A 19,870-nucleotide genomic window follows, 5' to 3' on the forward strand; every position below is an offset into this window, starting at 1 on the left:
CAGATGGAGGGTTAAACAAATAAAATCTACATGATCAGCTAGAGGTAGAGGTAGACAAGAGAGGATACGGAATCAGATTATCCCTCCTTTAGGAGACATGAAGCCTCTGCCACCGCAGCACTACTCCTGACTCTGCACCTGACCTCAGCATCTCCCAATTTATATGCCTCATTGGACTCACCCACGGGGCAATTTTACTCCCTCCTTATTCTTGAACTTGGATTCCTCCACTTCTGGATAGACCAACTTTGACAAGGCAAGGGCAGATGGGGCAGCCATCACAGATGCAGAAATCAAGGATGACGCTTCAATCTGTAAGGCCAGACATAGGGATCAGAGTCTGCAGAACCCAAACGTGAGTTCACCCAGGAGTGATCAAAAAGATTATGCCTACCCCAAAGGAGATGAAGGCTCCCAACACAGTGCCTGAAATGGTAGCAAACCCTCCAGTCATCACTGCATGGACTTCAGAGAGTGTCATGTCCGCAAGGTATGGACGGATGAGCAGAGGGGCCTCTGTCTGTGAACGGGAGAAGCAAGTCAGATTCAAGAGGATGTGACTCTCCACCCCAGAGTGCCCACCCGGCCCAGGGACACATCCCTCTAGTGTGAATGCCCTTCCAGGACAGAGCTCTGCTTTTAGGCCCTCCCAGCATCTGCCTCCCTCTCTCTGGCACCTTATCATATCCTGGTTGGTATTGTTATCATTGATTTTCATACACGTTTATCTTATTTATGTAAATTATAAAATGCTATGGAAGGGGAATGGTATATTTTTTTCTCCATAGCTAAAATCAGCTATAATAAGTCCTCACTTAATGTTGATATGTTCTGTGACTGTATAATGAAATCAATTTTACCATAGACTAATTGATATAAACAAGAGTTAAATTCCTATGGCATCTTATCAACTTTATATTGAAATAAAATTAAACGAAATACTTTTTGTCCATACGTTATTTGAGGACCTGATGTACTTAATGAATGATCTTATGAAATACAGTGTATTTCCTGAGTACATATTAGTAGCTTTAAATGTACTTGTTAAGCTGAAACCAGTTTGGCTCAGTGGATAGAGCGTCAGTCTGTGGGCTGAAAGGTCCCAGGTTCAATTCCAATGAAGGGCATGTATATTGATTGCGGGTACATCCCCGGTGGGGTGTGTGCAGGAGGCAGCTGGTCAATGTTTCTCTCTCATCGATGTTTCTAACTCTTTATCCCTCTTCCTTCCTCTCTGTAAAAAATCAATAAAATATATTTTTTTTAAAAGTTGGATCAGTGGTTAAGGATGTCCAAACTAAGTATACCCAGGCAAGTAGTTGTATTACAGATGAAGGGTAAAAGCAGTAAGCTGAGTTTCCTCTGAACTTCTGAGTTTTTCTTTCATCAGTGATTAACTGCCCATACATCTCATTTACTTGACTTTTCAGGTGGAAAACATACTTTTCTCAACCTGTTTTCTGCCACATCATGTATTCCCCAGGGGGGGAAAAATGATCAGAAGGCCTCAGAGTACTTACCATACCCACAAAGATGTTTCCTGCCACAGCTAGGGTCTCTGTGGCGGTGGTGCCCATGGTAATTTGTAAGAACCAGGCAACCTAAAGAGATACAAAGACCTAAACCGTTAACATTAGTGGAAATCTTGGCGAGTATCTAGTAAGCCTCCCTCCAGCCCCCATTCCCTTCTCCATACTGGTAAGGAAACTAAAGCCTGGAGAAGTGGAGTGATAAGCCCAAGGCCACAAAGCAAATTACAGAGCCTGGACCAGAACTCAGGACTCTTGGCTTCCAGAACTAATAGACTAAAACTCAGTATGAAATGGCAGTCCAGCCCATTTTTCTCTTCCTGCTCTACTCTTCAGCCTACCTAGAGCCTTGGCCTGACCATCCGACATCAGGCATGCTTGAGTTTGCCTTTTCACACTGGTTCTAACATCTAGATCCTACATTTTCCCAAAGTGAGTGTCATATTCATGCTTCTTGATAGATCACAAGATAAGCAACCCCCGCCCCCAACTCCTGAGTGGTGTAGGAGAATGACTCACCTTCTGAACTATCCACTGCACAAGGCCCAGGTAGTAGAGAATGGACATCACACATCCAAAGTAAATGATGATCGGTAAGGACTAAAATGAGAATGATGGGTTACTAATGAGATATTACAATAGACACCCACCCCCCTTATCCGTGGTTTCACTTTCTGTGGTTACCCAACATCAACCGTGGTCAGAAAATATGTTATGGAAAATTTAAGAAGTAAACAGTTCATAGGTTTTAAATTGTGCACCATTGTGAGTATCATGAGAGAATCTCGTACTGTCCTGATCTGTCCCGACTGGGACAGGAATCATCCCTTTATCTAGTGTGTACACTGTTTACACTAGCCACCAACCCATTAGTCACTTAGTACCTGTCTAGGTTATCAGATCCACTGTCACAGTATCTCAGGTGCTTGTGTTCAAGTAACCCTTATTTTATTTAATGGCCCCAAAGCACCAGAGTAGTGATGCTGGTAATTCATAAAGTGCTTCTTTAAGAGAAAAAGTAAAAGTTCTCAGTAAGAAAAGAAAAAAAAACACACCATATGGTAAGGTTGCTAAGATCTGTGGTAAGGATGAATCTTCTATCTGTGAAATTGCCTAATTTATAAATTAAACTTTATCAAAGGTATGTCTGTAGAGGGGGAAAAACAATATTTATAGGGTTTGGTAATATCTGGTTTCAGGCATCCACTGGGGGTTAGGGGGAATCTTGGAATGTATCCCTCACAGGTAAGGGGGACTACTGTACAAATGTGCTCACGTATGCCATAGATGGACTGTGCTTCAGGCCTCTAAATTAACTCTCAGTCTTCCAAGAGCAGCTGACACAGTATAGATACTCAGTGGATCTTTTTAACACAAGCTAGCTTAGGAATAAATTTAAATATATTATATCTATTATCCCATTAGTACCATGCCACAAGGAGCCCTCCTCCCCCACTCCTATTTTATTCCAGTGTCAGTATGGTAATGACCAAAGGGCGGGAGATTGATGCTGTTCCTTCTACTGATGGGGTCAGATCCTCGTCTTAGGGTCAAATTGGTATGCAGACTGGCTGATCTTTTGGGCACACATTTTTATCCTCTGCTTTACACCTCTCCCCACCCGGACCCTCATTCCTGCCTACAAAACAGATAAACGACCTGAAAAGCAAAGACATCCTTGACCAGCGTATCCCCAAAGACAAAACTGGAGCCAGCCACTGTGTAGCTCAGGAAAATCTGAAAGAAAAGAGAGAGAGGGAGAGAGTGAACAGAGTGAAGCCAGGTAGGACACAGAGGAACATTCGATCAGACTCAGGCATGGTTAGGTCTTACTTCTGTTACTGAATGTATCTCTCACAGTTCTTTATTCATATGATTAATTATACCCTTTATTGTATACTCTTTCCTTTCCCACCAGATCTCTCATCACCATCATTAACAAGACATAGTCCAATCTCTGCAAGTATCCCCCCTCCCCACTCAGATCTCCTTTCTCTAAAATAGCAGAGCCCTCACATTCAATTTCTCATACCTGAACCTGGTCTCCCAGCCATTGAAATGCATTAAATCCAGGATCAGTTCTGATGACCAAGATCCCAAAGACAAACTGAAGACCCAGGCCCCAAAGCACCGTCCTCCAGGACACCTGGGACCAATAAGAACTCACGTTATTCCTCTGTGAGTCCTAAACCCTACTTGTCCATTATCTGGTTGAAGTTTTAAACATGTATTCATGGTACTGGATGAAACCAACCAGGATGTTAACAAGAAATCTAGGGTAAGATGGAGTAGGGAGCAAGGGAAAACAGAGCGGGATAATATCTAAAGAGCCACATATGTCCATACGGTTTTTTAAAACTGTGTCTACAGGTTAGATGACACACATGCATACATACATATCCTATATAATAATCCTATATAATAAAAGGCTAATATACAAATAGATTGAATGGCAGAACAACTGATCACTTTGATGTGCAGGAGCTGCCCCTTGGGGGTCAATGCACTCCCACAGGGGAGTGCCACTCAGCCATAAGCCAGGGCAGTGGTGGGAGCCTCTCCCGCCTCTGCAGCAGCGCTATGGATGTCCAACTGAGGGCACAGGCAAGGCTGAGGGATCCCTTCCCCCACCCCAGTGCACAATTTTGTGCATTGGGCCTCTAGTATACAAATAAAAGCATCATAACCAATACTTTGATATTCCTATGTGCAATGCAAGTCAATTCTTTACTGTATTCTCTTTTTCTTTCTTTCTTTCTTTCTTTCTTTCTTTCTTTCTTTCTTTCTTTCTTTTTTTTTTTTTTTTTTTTGTTCTTTCTTTAACACTAGCTTAAATCCACTAATCTGATATCAAGGCTCATTAATGTATTATAGCCTACCATTTGAAAATAAGTGGTCTATGTATACATGCATATAAGTACAACCAATGGACACAAAACTCTAGGGAGGGAGAGTATGTAAGGGAGGGGGGGCAATGTTAAAATATGTACACAGATAATAATTTAATAGAAAAAAAGAAAAGAAAAGAAGTGGTCTACAGCCTCTGAGAACTTTAAAACTTGCCTTAGGAGCAAAATCATTAAAAAAAAAAAAAAATTCCAGAGGTTCTAAAGAGCTTAGTTCCATGTCTTTGTAATCAATACTTGACACATGTACCTTGTAATCAGTAACACACAGCCCTTGGCCCACCCTGAATACCCCACACTCACTGCACTGTGGTGTTTGGAGCAGGCAAAGAGGATGAGGATGAACATGCAGATTCCTGCAAAGGACATCAGCTGCTCTGGCCTTTGGGCTGTGTCTAGAGCTAGCCACAGGATGAGGCCAACCAAGGCGACTCCAGCGAACACCCTACAGAGGGAATGCCAATACCATGTCATCAACTCAGTGAATGAATAACAGATAATTAGCCTTCCCTCTAAAAAACAGAAGTTCACCCCAAGGGTAAATGAAATAACTCAATAGACTAGACACAGAGACATCTCTTGAGAATCATTCATCTGGCAGTTTCCTAGCGAGCAGCTCTCTCTCCAATCCTTGTACTCACAGAATGAAGCTGAAAGAGTCCAACCTGAGGATGCAAATCACATGAGTTCCTTTCCTCAAGCTTTCATATCAGTAAGATGTGATATAAAGTCTCATTCTTTAAGCTTGCACTAATGAAAAACCAAAGTATTTTTAAAAGAAAGAAAAGTATGCATGGTCCTCCCCATGAATCTTCAGGCAATTTCCAACCACTCCGAGGGCAAGAGTAAAGGCTAAGCCACAAACCAACCCCTAGGGTCTTATGGTCCCTTGATGTACCAGACATGCTGGATCAATACACAGACTGGTTTCCTCACGTCTGAGTGTTGGTGTCATTTCAGTTCCAGGGGACAGAATTAGAAGGGAGAGACTTATGAAAAGAAAGCAAAACAAAAAGTACTTTGTCCATTGAGATGCCTCAGGAACAACAAGGATAACAAGGCAGGGATGAATTGTGGAGCTGTTCTTACTGTGAACTCTTTTCGCTTAAAGTGAATAAAATTTGGCTTCTAGAATCTATCCTGCTAATGGATAGTGTCATTTTAGCATTATCTCCTCAGTGTCAAATCAGTGATCCAAAATTTAGGTTGCAGTCTGGTATGTTTCTCCAAATAATTGCTGTTGCAAACATTCTTAACTTCATTCTCTATGTGTCCGTTGGAGAATAGGCAGAAAACAGGAACTCTCTATAGAGTCTAAAAGTTATTCTGTCACTCCAGGCCTGTGTTCAAAGAACATGTGTATGCTATATAGTTAGATGAACTATAGCTGCTATAAAATTCAGTTCAGTATTTATTGAAACAGTAAATTTGCAGGTTAAGCTCTAAAGAACTGTAAAAGACCCTGGTGGGGCGTAAGAAGTCTAGGGGACTAGAAAAAAAAAAAGCATCAGGAAATTAAGGGAGACACATATGACCACCAAATCAATTTGGTAGCTTAATGCAGCTAGAAGCCTCTTTGTTTTGATTACTTCATTGCAGAAAAGTATGGTTTTCCTTATTTCTGTCATGAACCCTGACAATAAATGGATGGAAACTCCTCTCTGAAACTTAACCCTTCCTGCCCCCTAGCAATGTTGATACACGAGGCTGCAAGAAACTGGACGGAAGTCCAGTGCTCAGAGGCCCGTTGCTATTTGCTCTCTGAGCATTGACTTTGAACAGTGTAGGGGCGGGTCTGAGAGGCAGCTCAGGAACTGTCAGAGAAGAAAGGGGGACAAGTTTGAGCGACCAGGGATACTGAGATTCTTAACTCACCATTTCATCCAACGCTTCAGGCAGGAGTTTTCAAAGGGCTTCAGACATCTGGTTAATGTTTTACCAAAAAACCTTTTCAGAGCGCGGTGAACCAGGACCAAGAGCACCAGGCAGGTGAGGACGAACAAGGCCAGTGCCCTCTGGAAATCCAAGATGCAGGCTGCCAGGAAGTAGGCAGCATAAGCTAAAAGGAGAAGGGGCAGAGTAAGGACCAACAAGTCAGAGCTCCCCAGGGGCAAATGAAGCTCTAGCCACGAATGTCTGGAACTTTAAGCAAGAAAAAGCCTCCAGCCTCAAACGGAGCCGCAGTTCTCAAGGCCAGGCTGGATGGCTGGTTTCTTCTTGAGGATACGCAGGGAGAGTCCGACTTAGTTTGAATACTGCGTCTTTTCACTTATCTTTCATTAACTCCCTTGGATTTACTCTGATATCCTTTTTTCAGAGTAAATTTGAAGTGCATTTGATCAGTATCCACCGTTAAACATTTCAAAAGTCATCTTTTCTAAAGCTTTTAACCTTTCCTCTTGAGCAAAACCATATGAACACTAGGAAGAACATCAGGTCCTCAAAATGTGTCTTTCATTATAATATTGGTAAAATGCCATAGGAACTTAACTCTTGTTTATATCAATTAGCCTCTGGTTAAATTGGTTCATTATACAGTACTCCTCTGAAAGTGACAGAACCCATTAACAATGCTAAGTGAGAACTTACTATACAGTCCTCATCCCATAGCTCCTTGACTGACCCCCAAATATGATTTGCATTCTCATCATCCCAGCTGTCTCTAATATTGACATCAAAATCCCATACATCACTGACAATATATATTAAAAAGAGGTTTGCTGTTTTAAAAAATATTTTAGCTTTAGTCGGTTTGGCTCAGTGGATAGGGCATCGGCATGCAGAATGAAGGGTCTCAGGTTCAGTTCTGGTCAAGGACATGTACCTTGGTTGCGGGCACATTGATTGATATTTCTCTCTCATTGATGTTTCTAACGCTCTATCTCTCTCCCTTCCTCTCTGTAAAAAAAAAGTCAATAAAATATATTTTAAAATATTTTATATCATTGATCTTACTAGCAAATAAGTAATGTATACTACAGGTTTCTCTTCTAAAGACTATAAAGTCCATGCCCTACCTTGAATCAAGACACTAAAACAGACACATGCCCAGATTCTCTGAAATATTTAAGTCTGTCAAATAATTTTGAAAAATAGTTTATGCTCAGATTTTACTTAATCCTAGAAGTGCAGCTCAATAAACATAGTTCAGATTATTTACTTATAAATAATTCAGATCTATACATCACATAAAAAAGATCAGTTTGTGAATAAAGTTGTATCCCATTTAGAAACATCTTGACACAAGGTCACATTCCTAAAACAAGGTGTCTCTCGCTTACAGGAATTCTCAACACCTCACCCAAACAGAACAGGCCCAGCAGGATCTTCTTGAACAGGCTGGCATGTCTTTTGCAGAAACTTCTTGCCCTGGTGAAAGGTTGTAGCAGTCTCCTCCTGATGAGAATACAAATATTAAGATACGAAAGTTACTCCATCCCAGTTGTGTCAATTCCAGACCTTAGATGACCTGGCCCGAGGAAGAATTTTCTCTTCTCCAGGAGGAAATTATTCAGCAGGGGGGACATTAGGAAGTGTCCCGACAATGCCTCAGAGGAACATCGCAATGGGCATGAATAACCCCACCCAACCCAGACTGGCAATATCTCAGGGACCTCCTACCACAGAGGTGGACACTCATATCAGGGAGAGACTCCTGGACCCATTCCTTTCCTGTTCCCCGGGAAAAGGCATTGCCCAGTTTCCAGATTCAGAAAAGGGCCTTTTCTTCTGAGTGGCAGCTTTGTCCATTCCTTTCTAAAAACCGCACAAGCCCATCACTCTGAACAGCCAATCAGATGTGCATTGACAGACCGGAAGGAAAACACCAATCACCCCTGGGTGGGCAGGGACTGAGAGAAGATGCCCAACAGGGAGGACTATTCAAATTTGATTTAACATTTATATAGCCCTGTCTATGTGCTGGGCTCTTTCTAAGAACTTTACCAATAGTAACTTGTTGACTCCTCCTAAGAATGTTTGAGGTGCTACTATTATCATTCCTATTTACAGATGTGGAAACTGGAAAACAGAAGTTGAGTAACTTTCCCAAGGTCGTGGAAGCTGTAAGGAGTAAAGACAGAATGTAAACTCAGGCAATCTGGCTTCAGAATCTGAATTCCTCATCATTATTTTACCTAGATTCCAGGCTCACCTGTCTGACGTTCCTCAGTATCCTCAGCACACTGCAGTCATTTGAGCAAAAAACTAATTTCCAGCCCTAACCAGTTTGGGACAGTGGATAGAGTGTTGGCCAGCCTTCGGGCTGAAGGTTCCCAGGTTTGATTCTGGTGATGTCTCTCTTACATGGATGTTTCTCTCTCTCTGTATCTTCCCATCCCTTCCACTCTTTCTAAAAATCAATGGAAAAATATCCTTCTCCGTTGCTGCCTTTCCCATATAACACATTCATTCTTCATTATAAGCCTTCCTTTTCATTCCCCCCTCCTCCTCCGCTTCCTCCTCGCTTCCCTTTCAGCAGGGAGCCCAGCCCTGTGTTAGCAGAATGGAATGTGTATTAGCAGATATAGATAATCTGAAAAAGGACAAAACCATCTTTATCACCACCTAATTGATCAATTCAAGAGGATACCTTAGGATCTCAAGAACTCTGCTACCTTTCCCGGATTAATAAAGAATGTAGTGAGTAAAAAGTATTGCTTAAAAGTGTCAAATACCCAAAGGACATCAATATCTTTGGAACGTCATTCACAAAGCACATCAAGGAACGAATTTAATTTTAATACTAGTCTCCCTTCATGTGCCAGGTGTATTTGATTTGCTCCTCTAGATCCACTCTCCACCTTGCACTGTGCCCAGGGAGTCTTACCCTGTGGACCACACCTATAGGCTCCCATGCCCTCTGGCTTACCTATTTGGCTTCTACCAGGAGAGGATCAGAGTGTAAGAAAAGACTGAGGTCACGTACTGAGGTCTTCTTCATCTGACTCTCTTAGGTCCTCTTACATCTTGTCCCTTCAGCCTAGGATAGTAACGGTTCACTGCTGCTGGCCTCAGGTTCTGCACTGTCCTTCCTGTGGTTCCGCTACATCGTACACACATCTTTGTAATGGTCTCTTTGCAAATAAGCCCTTTTCTAATTATCCTAACTTAAGTATTCCATTTGTTTCTTGTTGGTAAAACTGATACACTAGGTAAAGCTGGTATAAAATGTACCCAGTCAGAGGCCAGATCAGCAAGGCCACTGCAAAGTAAGCGTGGGCATGCACTAGTCCAAGAGTGAGTAAGTTGCATGCCTGAAAAAGGTTTTTACCATCACCCTGTAATCAGACTTGATGATTTTCTGGGAACTAAAGTTCAGTGGGTACTACCAGAAATCAATGAAGAACACTCATTTCTGCAAAACCCATTAACAACCTGGTTCTAGAATATCAAGTTGGAACTGGATCTCTGATTTTAAAAATTAAAATAAAAATAGAGCCAGGGCCGGTTTGGCTCAGTGGATGGAGGGTCGGCCTGCAGACTGAAAGGTCCTGGGTTTGATTCCGGGCAAGGGCATGTACCTTGGTTGCGGGCGCATCCCCAGTAGGGGGTGTGCAAGAGGCAGCTGATCGATGATTCTCTCTCATCGATGTTTCTTTCTTTTTTATATATATATATATATATATATATATATATATATATATATATATATATATTTTATTGATTTTATACAGAGAGGAAGGGAGAGAGATAGAGAGTTAGAAACATCGATGAGAGAGTCATCGATCAGCTGCCTCTTGCACACCCCCTACTGGGGATATGCCCGCAACCAAGGTACATGCCCTTGACTGGAATCGAACCCGGGACCCTTCAGTCCCCAAGCCGACGCTCTATCCATTGAGCCAAACTGGTCCTGGCTCTCATCGATGTTTCTAACTCTCTATCCCTCTCTCTTCCTCTCTGTGAAAAATCAATAAAATATATTTTAATAAATAAATAAATAAATAAATAAATGATAAAATAAAAATAGAAAGGAAAGCCGTGAGGGACATCCAACTGAAAATAGGAACCAACTGAGAAGTAGTGCACAAAAGCATATGAGCAGGTGTTCATGATCCTGGCATCCTGCTTGGCCCAGGATCTTGCTAATACCACCAAGCTCTTTATTTACATAATGGTACCATTTGAAGGTTAGTACTATGTTATATCAGGAAGCTGAATTTAGAAGTAATCTACTTGATAGATGCTGAAATTCAATACCTCACCCATAACTTGTTTGCAGTATGTACCCACTGGTAAGCTCTACATGGGAGGCTTTCCAGATGTGGACTAACAATAACCCTCTCACTTATATGCTTACTGCCTGCAGCCTCAAGTGACAGAGCAAGAAAGAGTAGGGTAAGGATGATAGGTCATGCTAGCTGAACATAACATTAGAAGACATTACAGATCGGGCCTAGCAGTAAGAGTGTGCATGCATTTTCCCAGTGATCCTATCCACATCATGAGGAAACTCTCCTTATTAAGGGAAATAGAATTATGGAAACTCCTAAGGTCTGGGTACTATCATTTCTCAATTAGAGTAGAAAGCTTAGGACAGCTTTCTGAAAATCTGTCTCAGAATTTCAGAAATTCAAAATCTGTTGTGGTCCTGGGTGAATCTGCTGCTCTAGCTTGAAGAACTAAAAAGAAAGGAAATGAGTCAACCCAGAACCAAATGATAGTCTGAGTAAAGAGTGAGGGCCTCTCGGCAGAAGTAATCAGAATCTTTTCGAGGATTAAGTCATTTATTTAATGACTAGAGGCCTCAGGAGTAGGAGGCGACCTGGCAATCAGGAGATGATGCCTCTGCTGCTGCCACTGCCAGCAGCACAAGCCTTGGCTGGCCCTGATTACCTGTGCCTTGGGACTGCCCTGGACGGCTAGGGAGCCACCATCTGAGGCTTGCCTCCACCTCGGGCCAGCCTTGGGCAGCTGGGGGGCTGAGGAGACTGGGGGATTCGGAGGCAAGCATGTGGAGCCGCCCCAGGGGGACTGAGGGGACTGGGTGCCGCCATTTTGTGCCATCTTTGAGGGTGTGGCAGCAATTAGCATATCCCCTCCTTATTGGCTGTAGGTACTGCCATCTTTTGCAACGGTGTGAGGGTCAATTAGCATATTCCCTCTTTATTAAATAGGATCATATAAAAAGAACTAGTCCACGGGTACTATACCACTTTGCCAGATTCAAAATTATGTACACAACTAGTTTCAAACTGGATGGGCAAGGAGAGCTGGGTTTGAGAAGTTATCAAAAGTGTCCACGGGAGAATAGTGACTGAGTCTGAGAATCAAAAAACTTATCAATAAGCCAAAGTGGAAAGCCAAACAGGAGTTGGAAAACCCAGGAAGGCAAGAGGGAAGCCAGAAAACTTACACTGGAAGCAGACTCTGTGCACCTGGGGATTACCAGTTCTGAGACCCATCCGCCCAGGTAGAGTGAGAAGGGAACCTAAACCAGAACACAGCCAGGTGCTTATTGGCTGAGTTGTGATGGATGTATCGTCTTGGAAAGAACTCTTCCTCCATACTGTATCCAAATCCCTGCTTGATGTGGCCATTTCTGATAACAGAAAAATCAGATCTTCACACTAAGACAGGAAGACCTATGTGATGGGATTTCTAACTAGCCCTTCAATCCACCCTCTTCTTCATTCCAGAACTCTGTTCTGTCCAAGTCAGAGGTAGCAGTGGTTCTGACAGACAGTGAAGTTTTCCCAGGTGAAGTGTCCTCTCTCATTAGGGAGAGTCATTACTACCTTCAATGGCCTTTTGAGCCAGGCCCTTTAGTTCTGTTGTTAGCAGAAGTTTCTCCTGCTTTCTGATATATGGTTAAAGCCTATTATGGACTTCCTGCGCTAATACAGTTTGTCCCTATTTACACCTTTTAAAAAGATTTCAATAGGAATTTGAAGACAAAAGAACTCTAGCTCATTCAGCTATCGATATCAGGTTCAAGCCCTAATGAGAAATAAAACAAAGAGGAGTGCGGAGAAGCTCCCAGCAAGGAAGGGATGCCTAAAATTCTTCACTTGGGAATGGTACTGGCATGTAACATGGGCTGCAGGCACCCTTCCCAACCTCCCTCCTGGTAACCTGTATAGTTCACAGCCACCTACCAATCTCGCTATCCTCACCCATCCCTACCAGGCTTACCACCATCCTCCCAGGAAGTCAGAACAGTCACTCTGATAGGGCAGCCAGAAGACACAGCAGACTTAGTAGGAGCAGTTTGAGAGCTAAGAGAAAAAGTGAAAAAAGAGAAATGATCTTTAGGCAGGAGGAGAGGTCAATGATATTCAATGATAAAATCAAGCGGCGAAGCAAATGAGAAGATGCTAGATTCAGCAGTGAAGAGGTGACTGGTTCTGTCGGAGAAAGCAATTACAGGAGAGTGACTGGGTAAAAGCGGAATTGCAGGGGATTGAGTGAGTGTGAGCATATATGAACTACTTGTTTGTTTTTTTTAAAGTTTGTCTGTGAAGAAAAGAAAACCCAGATGCTGTTTATTAAGCACCTTTTACCAGACCTCACCAATCATCCTCCCCCAGACCACAAAGTTAGTTAGATGTATGGGCAAGGGAACTGAGCCTGCCAGTAAATGGCAGAGTTAGGGTTTAAATCAAGACCTTTCCATTACTCCATGTGGCTTCTACTTATAGAATTTCAGAGGGTCATCCCGGAATTCGGAATGTGTGATTGCTAAGAGAGCAGCAGAGAAGAACCATGCCTGTGATTGCTGAAGAAGCTTTCACAAAGGAGAGGAGCGGTGAACTGATATGAGAGGAAAGGGAAGCAGTTTGCTAAGTGGGTGTGTTGCAGGCAGTTAGAAGAGAAGGCTGGGGAATCTCCAGAAGAAGAAAAGCATACCTGAGTGACCCTAGCATTTTGAAAAAAACAGCTGATTTTCAGTCTCTGGGAAGCAGGGAGTATGTAGATGGATGGTGGGAAGAAAGCTGGTAAAAGGGGTCAGAAGCCAGGTCATAGAGATTATATGCCATGGTTAGGAATTCAGGTATTATCTTGTAGAAAATGGATAGCCATTGCAGAATGTAAGCAAGGTAATAATGTGAGCAGATGTGTGTTTTAGAAAGATCACACTGGTGGCAGTGGGGCGGGAGATAGACTGGGGCCATAAAGGAAGTAACTGAGGGTGCAGGGGAAGATTGATATGAGGGGTGAATGGCACAGAAGTTTAGGAGAGAGGATTCATATCAAGTGGAGGAAAACTGGGATGATAATGAGGTTCCTGCCACGCATGCCTTAGTTATTCACCAAAATAGAGAATATAGGAGGAGGAACAGACCTAAGGAGAAACTGGCATGAGGAGAAAATGTGAATTTATTCATCTTTATGTGCCTAGAGCCCAACCTGGCACCTGAAGTAGTATAAAAGCCTCAAACCTATGCTGATAGGAGTTTGGTTTGAATGTTTAATTTGAAGTATCTATGTGACATCTAAGTGTTTAGCTGTTTGGCAAATGGTTAGATGTATAGGGCTGAAGCTTAGAACAAAGGTACAGACTTCAGATGTGGTTTTATAAATCAAGACATTACATGTAGGAGTGAGAAGAGAAGAAAAGTGACAGACTCTGGAAAACTAAAATAAAGACAATCCAGAAAGGTAGGAGAATGAGGAGGGTGTAGTGTCATTGAAATCAAAACATTCGTTTCAAGGAAGGAAAGGGTCAGAAGGTCATGCTGCAGAGATTTCCATTAAAAGTGTGTGCACATTGAACTTGATAAGTAGGTTTTCATTGCACATCTGAGTAAGAGAATTTCAGCTGACGAGTGGTAGTGAAAACTAGGTTATGTGGGACTGAAAAGTGAATGGACATGTGAGAAAATGATGTTGCAAATAAATCCCACTTTTCCAAGAAACTTTGCCATGAAGGAAAAAGATATCGTAAGGTTGATTTGTTTATTTGCTTATTATAAGAAGAAAAAGGCTTGAGTACACTTATAGATTGAGGAAAGGTCTAACAGAGGAGTAACTGAAGATGTAGGGGAAAGAGGGCCCTGGAGAAGAGGGTAGAGAAGGATGATAAGGAAGTTGGCTTCAGACTTAGGGAAAGTAGACCTTCTGATAAAGGAGGGGGAAAGATAAGGATTCATACAGATGCAGGTACATTTAAGTTGGAGCATATAGGAAGATAATTTAGTATTTAAGCAAAAAATAGTAGTATGGAGTTTCTAACATGTAGAAGTAAGTTGTGTAAACATAACAATAGTAGTATAAAGATTGGAAGGAGAGATACAGAAATATACTGTTATATGGTTCTGATACTTTACATGAAAGGATATAATATCACTTGAAGCTATACTTGATAAGTTGAAGGTATATTATAAACACTAAAGCAAGCACTAATATAACAAAAAAAGAGTTATATCTAATAGACCAACAAAGAAGATAAAATGGAATCATTTAAAATATTAAATCAACCTGAAGAAAAGCATAGAAAAAAGAAAGGACATAATAAGAGGAAAGGCATTAAAAATAACATGGAAAGAGATCTCATGTTTATGAGTCAGAAGAATTAGTATTGTTAAAATTTTCATACTATCCAAAGCCATCTATGGATTCAACACAATTCCCATCAAAATACCAATGGCATTGTTCACAGAAATAGAAAAAAACTATTCTAATATTTGTATGAGACCACAAAACACCCCAAATAGCCAAAGCAGTCCTGAAAAAACAAAAAACAAAAAACAAAGCTAAAGATATCATACTTTTTTATTTCAAACTATAATACAGAGCTATAATATATTACTAAAAATAGTTATATATATATATATATATATATATGTAAAAGCCTAAGCAATCATTACAACTGGATGACTGGCCAGTAGCTATGATGCCCACTGACCACCAGGAGGCAGGTGTTCAATGCAGGAGCTGCCCCTGGTGGTCAGTACTCTCACACAGTCAACCTCCTGCAGCCAGCCAACCTCTTGGGGTCCCTCTCCCCTCCACCCCCTGTTGGCCCTGATTGCCGGCCAGGCTAAGGGACTCCACCTGTGCACAAATTCATACAGCAAGCCTCTAGTATATCATAAAAAGACACATAGACCAATAGAACAGAATAGAACGCTCAGAATTAAATTACCACATATACAGTCAACTAATATTCATCAAGGGAGTCAAGAACACCCAATGGGGGAAAATAGTCTCTTCAGCAAATATGTTGGGAAAACTAGATAAACACATGCACAATAACAAAATTGACCTATCTTATACCACTCACAAAAATTAAATTGAAATGGACCCAAGATTTAAACATAAGACCTGACACCGTAAAACTCTTAGAAGAAAACGTAAGTAAAGAAGCTCCTTAACATAAATCTTGGTGATAATTTTCTGGATATAACACCAAAAGCACACACACAAAAAAAAATCAACAAGTGGGACTACATCAAACTTAAAAGCTTCTGCATAGCAAAAGAAACAGAATGGGAAAAAAGCAGCCTACAGAATGAGAGAACATTTCTGCAAATCATATATTGCATAAGAGATTAGTATCCAAAATATATGAAGAACTCATACAACTCAATAGCAAAAGAAAAAAGAAACAATCCAACTTTAAAATGGAGAGAGGAGTTGAATAGACATTTTTCCAAAGAAGATATCCAATTGGTCAACAAGTACATGAAAAGATGCTCACATCAGTAATCATCAGAGAAATGAAAATAAAAACCACTATGAGCTATAACTTCACACCTGTTTGAATGGCTGTCATAAAAAAGACAAGATTATAACTAGTGTTGGCAAGGATGGGGAGAAAAGGAAACCCTTGTACACTATTGGTAAGAACGTAAATTGGTTCAATCACTATGGAAAATAATATGGAGGTTCTTCAAAAATTTGAAAATAGATCTATCATATTATTCAGTAATTTCACTTCTGGGTATATACCCATAGGACCCACAGGAAATGAAAACAAAATATTAGAGAGATGTATGTGTTCCCATGTTTATTTCAGCCCATCAATGGGTGAATGGATAATGATGCAATATGAAAAATGTATAGACACTTTAACAGCTAATAGCTCAATTTTGAAAGTAAAATGTATTTTAATAAACTCTGCCTTTATAATTATTCAAAATGTGTGTGTGTATTTTTGTGGATACTATATATATAGCTAAATTCAGAAAGAGTAATGGAAAGAAAGAGAAGCTAAAGTTAGTTTACATTGCAAGATCAGATTAAGGATTTCCGAGGAACCAAGGACAGAAGTAAGAGAGGATAAAGATGGGTCTGAGTGTGTGTCCTGAAAATGGTTGACCTTTAATCACTAAAACTTGTTAATTCTATTCTAAGAGAGAGAGAGGGAGGGAGGGAGGGAGAGAGAGAGAGAAACATTGCTATGACAGTGAAACATCTGGCATGCCCCCTACCAGGGCATGCGCCCTGATAGGAATGGAACTGGCAATCTTTTGGTGCATGGGATGACACCCAACCAACTGAGCCACACTGGCCAGGACAAAATCTGTAACTGGCTATAATCAATTAATTGTAGGCATCATTGTACTTGGACCAGCCATGTCCATGTTGATATATGTCAATTTGTATACAAAAGTGACTTTCTGAAGAAAGTAGAATTTAAAATTTTAAGCTTGTTTTCTCTGTGAAGTCACTAAGTTACTTCTTAAAAATAAAGAAAAGAAAACAAACAAAAATAGCTCTGTGTTTAGGATTCAACAGCCTCTTCTAAGCTTCGCAATGTCTGACTTTTGCACTTTTTAAATAAATATCCAGACCTTTTCCACACCATGCAACATGGTTTCCATCTGACCCACTTTATCCAAACAACTTTCTTAGACATTACTTCTGGGACCAAATCCATAAGCAAATCCAAAGATTTCTCTCACCCCTACTTCCCTGACCCCTGCCTGTTCAGACAGCATTGTGAACTGTGCCTTCCTTCTTGATACTTCCTTTCCTTTTGACTTTCAAGGCTCTACATTTTTACTTTTACTATTATCCCTCATGGTGGTCCCTCTCTGCCTTTTTTTCCTCTTTCTGATTTTTCTTTCTCACCATCCCCAAAATTGAGTATTCCAGAAGAGGTTTTTGTTTTGTTGTTTTTTTTTCTTTTACTGATATGGGTAAGTTAATTTCTAAGCCTCAATTTTCTAATTTATTTAAAAAAAGGGGGGGGGATTAAAATTAGTATCCACCTGTTGTGAAAATTAAATTAATTACATAAAGCATTCTATACAATAATGAGTACTCAATAAATGTTAGCTGTTACTCTTCTCATTGTTGTTATTTTGTTGTCAGTCCAACCAACTCCTATTAGATATGGCACATGTTTAGATACAAACAGTTGTGCATATGGTAACATCAGGTGGCTGTGAATCTTATCGCCACAATAAGACCATGAGCTTCCTGAGTCCAGTGGCCACGATTAACCCACCCTAGCTCGTTAGGCCTTAACTGAGCCAGTTCCAGAATACACATACTGCATTGGTGGTATAGTGGTGAGCATAGCTGTCTTCCAGAATACACGTACCGGTGGTGAGTGGAAGGCCCCCGCCCATCCGGGAGGCTTTGTCCTTGCGCTTCAGTCCTCCTGGCTCCCTCAGGATTTACTCCTTCTTCCTGTAAGCACAGGTAGAGCTGGGGTCAGTCATAGGGCCCTGCCAGGGGTGATGGGGATTGTGAGCAGCCAAAGACCCTACAGGAGGCTGCACAGCAGACCAGAAAGCTCTGCAAAAACTAAACTGGTGCATTACCGCGAGCTCCAGCGCTGGGTTCTCTGTGCCAGTCTCCGTTGTGGACAAAGCAATGGCCTCTCTTCCACTTGTTTTCTCCATCTCCTGTTCTCCTCAACTGAAAAACAAATCCAGGGCCAAGGCTGAAAGATTGGCCTTCTGTAATGTGGGACTAGGGAGACATTTTAGGGCCAGTTACCCAAAGGAAAAAAAAAAAAAACTAAAAATCTTTAGAGGTTTAGCTAATTTCTTTAAAAACTGAAAATTGGGAAGACTGGAAACATAATTTTAATATAATAAATAATGAAATACAGACTTCTATTTCCTATTGTGAATAGGCAAGGAGGGAGAAGAGAAATAAAGGCCAGGAAGGATTGAAATGAATCAGTGGTTCATCCAGGTCCCCATTAGTTCCTTAAAAAGTCAGAGGGCAGCCGAAACCGGTTTGGCTCAATGGATAGAGCGTCAGCTTGGGGACTCAAGGGACCCGGGTTCGATTCCGGTCAAGGGCATGTACCTTGGTTGCGGGCATATCCCCAGTGGGGGGTGTGCAAGAGGCAGCTGATCGATGACTCTCCCACATCAATGTTTCTGGCTCTCTATCTCTTTCCCTTCCTCTCTGTATAAAATCAATAAAAATATATTAAAAAAAAAAAAAAGAGTCAGAGGGCAATACTCCTGTTAACTGGGGGAGGCCCCACTGACCTGTGCCCGGTGAGAAGACAGAAAGGGAGACAGAGGACTGGGAAGGCTCCACATCCCAGCATATTGCTGAGAAAACAAAGATTAACAGGCTTTCAGGTTCCTGACTATACTGTAACACAAACATTGTTTTTGTCCTGGCCGGCGTGGCTCAGTGGTTGAGCATCAATCTATAAACCAGGAGGTCAGGGTTTGATTCTGGTCAGGGCATATGCCTGGGTTATAGGCTCGATCCCCAGTGAGGGGCGTGCAGGAGGTAGCTGATCAATGATTCTTTCTCATCATGGATGTTTCTCTCTCTCTCTCTCTCTCTCTCTCTCTCTCTCTCTCTCTCTCTCTCTCAGGGCATATGCCTGGGTTATAGGCTCGATCCCCAGTGAGGGGCGTGCAGGAGGTAGCTGATCAATGATTCTTTCTCATCATGGATGTTTCTCTCTCTCTCTCTCTCTCTCTCTCTCTCTCTCTCTCTCTCTCTCTCTCTCTCTCCCCCTCTCCCTCTCCCTTCCTCTCTGAATCAATAAAAATATATTTTGAAAAAAAATTGTTTTTGGAACATCTAAGACAGCTCCTCATTAGTTAAATTAAAAAAAACCAAGTTAATTATCCTAGATAAAGAACATTTTAAAACAAAATGAGAAAATCAATAAACTAAAGCAACCTTTGAGTCTCACTGTATTAGTAAGCAATCCTAGTAGACAAACATTGAAATTTATAAACTTATTCTGAGATGGTTCTTCACTTTGCAGAAAGTTTACTGACCCCATGAAATTTTTTTTAATGTGATCTCTTCAAGCATTAAAGTATAATTTCATTAAACACACACAACAGATTTTTGCTGTGTAAATTAGGTCCTTCCGGTACAGGCAGAGAACAAGCTGAATTTGGTCTAAACAGGATCAATTAAGGAACTTAGCAAATCAGATTTCTACCCTCCCCAAACACCCTTTCTTACACCAGCTTCTAAGATTCCTTCTGTCTCCTCAGGGAAGGACGGGAAGAAAAGCTCAGCTCCCAGAGATCCTGATTCCGAAGAATC

The 19,870-nt window shown here is 41.4% G+C and overlaps 1 protein-coding gene across 1 annotated transcript in view; it reads right to left on the reverse strand.

Moving 5' to 3' along the window:
* SLC28A2 (solute carrier family 28 member 2) overlaps nucleotides 1-19,870 on the reverse strand; it is a 29,391-nt gene extending 9,521 nt beyond the window's left edge. Inside the window, exons 1-12 of the mRNA XM_084869443.1 lie at nucleotides 19,787-19,870; nucleotides 18,154-18,250; nucleotides 17,931-18,019; nucleotides 7,737-7,831; nucleotides 6,311-6,494; nucleotides 4,739-4,880; nucleotides 3,562-3,675; nucleotides 3,189-3,266; nucleotides 2,049-2,129; nucleotides 1,521-1,601; nucleotides 395-520; nucleotides 182-312 (exon numbers count right to left, since the gene is read on the reverse strand). Coding sequence (XP_084725569.1) covers nucleotides 182-312; nucleotides 395-520; nucleotides 1,521-1,601; nucleotides 2,049-2,129; nucleotides 3,189-3,266; nucleotides 3,562-3,675; nucleotides 4,739-4,880; nucleotides 6,311-6,494; nucleotides 7,737-7,831; nucleotides 17,931-18,019; nucleotides 18,154-18,234 — 1,202 coding nt within the window. The 5' untranslated portion in view covers nucleotides 18,235-18,250; nucleotides 19,787-19,870. The remainder of the gene's footprint in view (nucleotides 1-181; nucleotides 313-394; nucleotides 521-1,520; nucleotides 1,602-2,048; nucleotides 2,130-3,188; nucleotides 3,267-3,561; nucleotides 3,676-4,738; nucleotides 4,881-6,310; nucleotides 6,495-7,736; nucleotides 7,832-17,930; nucleotides 18,020-18,153; nucleotides 18,251-19,786) is intronic.

The sequence above is a fragment of the Pipistrellus hanaki genome, assembly GCF_964339955.1.
Source record: "Pipistrellus hanaki genome assembly, chromosome: 1".
Lineage (NCBI taxonomy): Eukaryota > Metazoa > Chordata > Mammalia > Chiroptera > Vespertilionidae > Pipistrellus > Pipistrellus hanaki.